Raw genomic sequence first — 5,540 nt, 5'->3', positions numbered from 1 at the left:
ATTTAGCAAAGTGTCTTAATTTTTCTAAGTGACTGCAGACGGGTTCTCTTTCTTCTCATCCATTCATTGATCCACGGACTCCTTAATCCCTCCCTATATCCGTCTCCCCCCTGACCCCCCGGGTTGGCTCGCGTCCACCGAGCCTCACAGCTCAGCACTCAGGGGACGCTACATCATCGTCTATCACGGCCATCAATCACCTTCACTCTCTCCTCACCTGGCTGACGTCCATGCTGGTGTCACAGCTCAGCGGCCGGACGGCAGTTAGATCGTTGGCGCCAAGCAGAGTGGAGATGATGCCATTCTGGTCCACCTTGCGGATCATGGTGGCGTCCACGAAATACATCAGGCCATTTTTATCCACAGCGATGCCTGTCGAGCGCAGAGATGAACACCCCGTGAGTGACGACTCATAACTCAACCCCAGCAGACATTTTAAGTCAATTAAACTCCACTCGGTGTGGCAGCTGAGAAACGGATGGCAGCCCTGGCAGCTGGATCGCTCGGTGCTTCAGCGGATGAGGAGGRGTGGGGGTGGTCGGTGTGTGTGTGTGGGAAGGGGGTTAGCCATGGAACGGGCGCTGAACTGTCGAGAAGTGTTCGTTTCCGAGGATGAGTCATCGGGATGCAGAGAAGAGCCCGGGCCCCCTCTCGGAGGGCAATTGCGGGTTGTGAGCGGGGTCGTCTGGAGTGGAAAGCGGTTTTTAGTGCACTTTTACCTGCACTGCTTTTTCAGTTGGTGCGTTTTTTGGTTTTTTTTGTGACGTCGCCATTTATTCCACCGCCACCACATGAGTTGAACACCAAAATAACTGCTAGATGCAATGAGATGCAAATCTGCTGGGTGGCAGTTAAGCATAGACCGCTWAGTACTGAGCGAACAAGAGCTCCCGCACAGTCTGGAAAACTATGGATTTTGATTTGAARGTTTTCTGGATAACTACGTCAGAAGAAATAAGGAGAAAGCAAAAGTATTAGAATTTCAAGACTTTTTTGTAGATTACAWGTTTTTCAATTTCTGCCCTTTTTATCACCTTCCTTCTTTGTATTTATTTTCTTTTTAGCTTTCTTATCTTTCTTAACTTATCTTTCTTTATTGCATACTTCCTTCCTTTTCCCCTCCTTCTCTGCTACCTTTCTTGTATCATTGTCATTCACTTTTTCTTGCTGTTCTTTCCTGTGCCYTTACTGCTTTMGCCATATTTGTGTTTCCTTACTTCCTTTTGTCCTTTCATTCTTGTTTCTTACAACCTTCTTTCTGTTCTTCCTTCCATTTCTGTGCTGCCTCCCTGTGTTTTATTCTTTTTTGAATCCATCCTTTATTTCCTTACTTGTGTCATATCTTATTCTTCAGTGTCCTGCACCCAGCACCTGTTCCTCTTCCTTAATACTTTCTTTCCCCCTTTATGTCTTTGCTTCCTCTCTTGGGTTCTTCTTTCCTTTTAAGATTATTGCAGGTTCCACGTTAAAATCATATCAAACTTCAGATCTGGAGATCTCCAAAAGTCTGGAATTTGTAAACSGAAAATATGTAGGAACCGCTTAAAACGCAAAAAAGTTYGACGAAGAAAAATGAAGTTGATGTTTGGTTTGTGACAGGTAAAAGAGAACGACTGCTGTCTGATCCTTCAGAAAGCCCTCCCACCCACGCACTCAAACATACACATACTGTAGAGTGGTGGCATCCTGCAGCCCCACATTACACACTCTCGTGTCACTGACAAGAAATGTTACAGCGTGACACGTTTGACAGTTTGGTGTCACAGTGTGCCGAGATCCACTGATCCACAAAAATAATTCCATTATAAGTTTAACATTAACCTGGTTTATAAACTGCTCCAGTCTCTGTCCTGCTTCCGTCGAGTCACAAGGCGRTACTTTCATGTGAAAATATAGGAGGATGTCATTTCTTCTGAGCTGAACTACAGATCACTGCATAAGCCAATGTTTCCCAAAGCCAAGTCATTTGTGGAATGTGTTCGATTTATTTTTCTTAAATCTTGATTCCTACGAAGGAATGGAATTCTTGAAGCAAAAATGAGATGAAGATGTTCATAAAAACAAAGCCGGGAAAGGGTTCTTCTTACCTTTGGGGCTCATTAGCGTAGCTTCAGTGGCTTTTCCACCGTCGCCGCAGCGCTCGTCGAAGGGTAAGCACTGCTCCCCTGTCCCCGCCACCACCTCGGCGTTGTCAGACAGCAGCCGGCCACCCGTCAGCGAGCGAACCCTATAAATCCGCCTGGAGTTGGTGTCCGAGATGAACAGCGCCCCGGATACCGGATCCACCGCCAGGAAGTACTTATGGGTTGGGTTATTGCTGAAGTGAGAGGAAACAAGATGTAACGGGACAGCTTTTAGCTGAACGTCTTCAGCTGTACGTTCATGACCCCTTGAACTTTTCAGCATTTTGCCCACTTCACAAAAAGAAAATGTGGTAACACTTTATTTGAAGGGGTGTGCATAAGACTGACATGACGGTGTCATAAACATGAAGGAGTCTTTATGAATGTTTGTGACTGTTGTCATGAAGTATCATTCGGTAAATAAYGACACTTTTAATGCAAAGTTGGCACTTTTAACCATTGCAACCTTTGAAGCAAAAGGTTTATGTATTTTCTTGGGATTTTAAATCACAGTYGAATGTAACTTGTAACAGGAGGTGAAGGGAAAACTAAAAAAGCGTTTTTCAAATTGTTTCACCCAAAACCTTTGTAATGTTTCAGCTGCTGTAACACTTTGTAGAACCACCATTGCCTACAAGTTCTTTATTTACGGTATGTTTCTTACCACATCTAGAATGGTTTTTTCTGCCCAATATTCATTAGAAAAGTAGTTTTACAACAAACATTTGAGAGTTTTCGATTCATTTAAATTGGTCTCTGGACTTTGACTGGGTTTAGGAATCTCAAGTCTTCTTTCAGGATTTGGCTGCCTTCTCTGCTCTTTTTCCAAGAACGCCCTTTTCTTTCACCTAAGCTGTGAATCCCTGAAGCTCCTCCAGCTGTCAGAACATCCAACATCCATCGTCTTGATGGGTTTGTAGTTGAGTCGTACTCTTTTTCTCGTTCATCCATTGTGAGATGTTCAAAGCTTCGGATATTGCTTGATATTTTYAATCCTTCAGTGTCTGCTGTGCTCCTGACAAACCTCTGGGTTGACCTCAATTTTAGTTGAGGGATGTTAAGAGTAAAACTCCAACTACACTAAAACAAAACTAAAAAGCAAGTAAAAATTTCCCTCACAGYTAAGATATGTCACATGAAACAAATATAAAACAGGKTTGTAGTTCTGGTTTGACAAAAAATGTGGAAAATTTCAAGGGGTACAGACATACTTACAAGACATTGCATGCTCTCCTCAGTATAAGCTATAAGTTTTAATTTCTTGACAGAAGTATCTCACCTGTGCCTGAAGTCTTTGTTCCTTTAAGAATAGGAGGCAGAAAAACACAAGAGAATGTATATTACTTCACACAATCTGCCGAGAGTTTCCAACAGAGAGAAATCCAAAGCCGAAGGTGGTGCGAACGACGCAGATTGTAAACATGTAGCAGCACTCTGGAGGAATGGCATCAAGCAGGGTTTATAATGAAGCTCACGTCTTCCTATTCTCTAGTTCTCGCCTTTTTAGCCGTCATGCTAAACAACACACATTAGGTGYTAAACCCTCTTCTTCTCCTTCTGCTTCTTTTCTTCCATTCTACAACGTAACAGGGTCGTGTTCTTTTTTTTTTTTTTTTCTCCTCTCCGGGAGTCAGATTTTTACCTCAGCTCCAGGATTCCCGTCGTGTTCATCGATGGGTAGACCCGACGCACGAAGTTGAGGTCACCGACATACAGGCTGCCGTCGATGCCCATCGCCAAGGCGACCGGTGCCAGCAGCTTGTTGCCGTCCGCGAGGCCGTTGCAGCTCGGGCACGAGATGCTGCGCCTGCGTCCGTTTCCCATGATGCTCGTGATGACCGGAGGTTGCTCCGTCACGAACACGTTCTCGCCACTGCCTTTGTGCAGGATGCCTGAAAGAAGCAAAAGCGCCATGAATAAATCCCACTTTTAATTTGAATACATTCATTCGGTGCGGTGGTGGAGGAGGGGAGAAAAAAAAAAATCCAATGTTATGGAATAAAAAACTGTTTCTGCTAAAATCCCTAGTGGTACAATTACTTCCGCCCAAGCAATCTACTTAAAAAGTTTCCAGGAACTCCTAATTACTAATCCGTCACTTTCTGTTTCCCTGGGGCATAAATAAGTCATGACACAGAGGCTCATTTCTTTTAGCCACTGCCAAGTGGGCTGGATGAGGACCCGTATTTATCTTGCCACACGCAGAGAGCAGGACGGCGAAGGAGGTAAACAAATCCGCAACGCTTACTGTTAGAGAACGGCGCGTACAGTGGYGTCTGAGGGTCGCTGGATGRACGAGATCTACGATGCATTCCRAACTCCACAGTGTGTTTTATCAAGCTTTTTAACAAGAAACACTTAACTTAACTGGAGGAAAACACGGCAAATATGTGGAAATCTTGGTGACCGTTAAGCACAGAGAAGGGTCTGTGATGCTGTGGGCCTGTTTCTGTTCCAAAGCATCCAAGCCATTTTAGAGAACATTTATTATGAACCCTGGAGTCCCATGGCATTTTAGATAAATAAACATCTGCTGGATTCTACCAGAGAACTAAAAATCAGTCACTGTTGACATTTCAGCGCGATAAGGATCCCAAACACATGGAAAAATCCTCCTCCTCTCATGGACGCCTCGGTCCCCAGACCTAAATCCTGCAGGAAGCCGCTGCATGTGAGGCGAAGAGAAAAATCTGTGGAGATCTGGATGATCTACTTAGAGATTCCTTCCTCTGTACGCTCCGACCTTGTGAAATGTTTTTTTTTTTAGCAAAACAGCTGTTGTTTTAAATCAAAAGCATCGGGCTGCCAGCATGCCAGTAAATCTACCCTCAGTTAAAAAAAACAACAACAAAAAAACCCTATTTTTTATTAACATACTGCTTACTTTCTTACCATGTTTTTTTTTTAGCATGAGATGACGCTTCTACAATAAAAAACCTTTAAATTATATCAAGGAACTGTGCGTATCTTTACCTGATGTGCCCATAAATTTGTTCAGCACTCAGATTRATTTAAAAAACCTGAAACTGAATATGGTTGGACTGCTTTGGACCGATTCTATTAAATGTTCTTGCGTGTGATTAGGCCTGTCATGATGACAATTTTTTGCCGAATGATAACTTGTGCCAGGAGTTAACTGCAATGAACGATAATATTGTTGTTTTGAGACCATTTTCACATSCTCAAAGATCAGCAAACTTTAAAATTTAACTGGACAACATAAATAAAACAAAGCAACAGAAGCAAAGAATAAAATGAATTATGTGAACAAAAATGTTGAGACCAAACCACCAGACCGAAGGCTTTTATCATCCAGAAAAGAGAAAAACAAATCACGTACATGAAAATAATTCAGTTTCTTTATATTTATCATGCAATTAGTTGATTCATTGCTTACAAGTGATATCAGTTTTTTTT

The 5,540-nt window shown here is 42.9% G+C and overlaps 1 protein-coding gene across 1 annotated transcript in view; it reads right to left on the bottom strand.

The window, feature by feature from the left end:
* tenm2a (teneurin transmembrane protein 2a) overlaps nucleotides 1-5,540 on the bottom strand; it is a 288,000-nt gene that overhangs the window by 16,420 nt on the left and 266,040 nt on the right. The window contains exons 20-23 of the mRNA XM_017307002.1: nucleotides 3,766-4,015; nucleotides 3,403-3,423; nucleotides 2,088-2,317; nucleotides 218-372 (exon numbers count right to left, since the gene is read on the bottom strand). Of these exons, the coding sequence (XP_017162491.1) occupies nucleotides 218-372; nucleotides 2,088-2,317; nucleotides 3,403-3,423; nucleotides 3,766-4,015 (656 nt within the window). The remainder of the gene's footprint in view (nucleotides 1-217; nucleotides 373-2,087; nucleotides 2,318-3,402; nucleotides 3,424-3,765; nucleotides 4,016-5,540) is intronic.

The sequence above is a fragment of the Poecilia reticulata genome, linkage group LG10 (assembly GCF_000633615.1).
Source record: "Poecilia reticulata strain Guanapo linkage group LG10, Guppy_female_1.0+MT, whole genome shotgun sequence".
NCBI classification, from domain to species: domain Eukaryota; kingdom Metazoa; phylum Chordata; class Actinopteri; order Cyprinodontiformes; family Poeciliidae; genus Poecilia; species Poecilia reticulata.
This window is presented reverse-complemented; position numbering and strand designations above follow the sequence as displayed.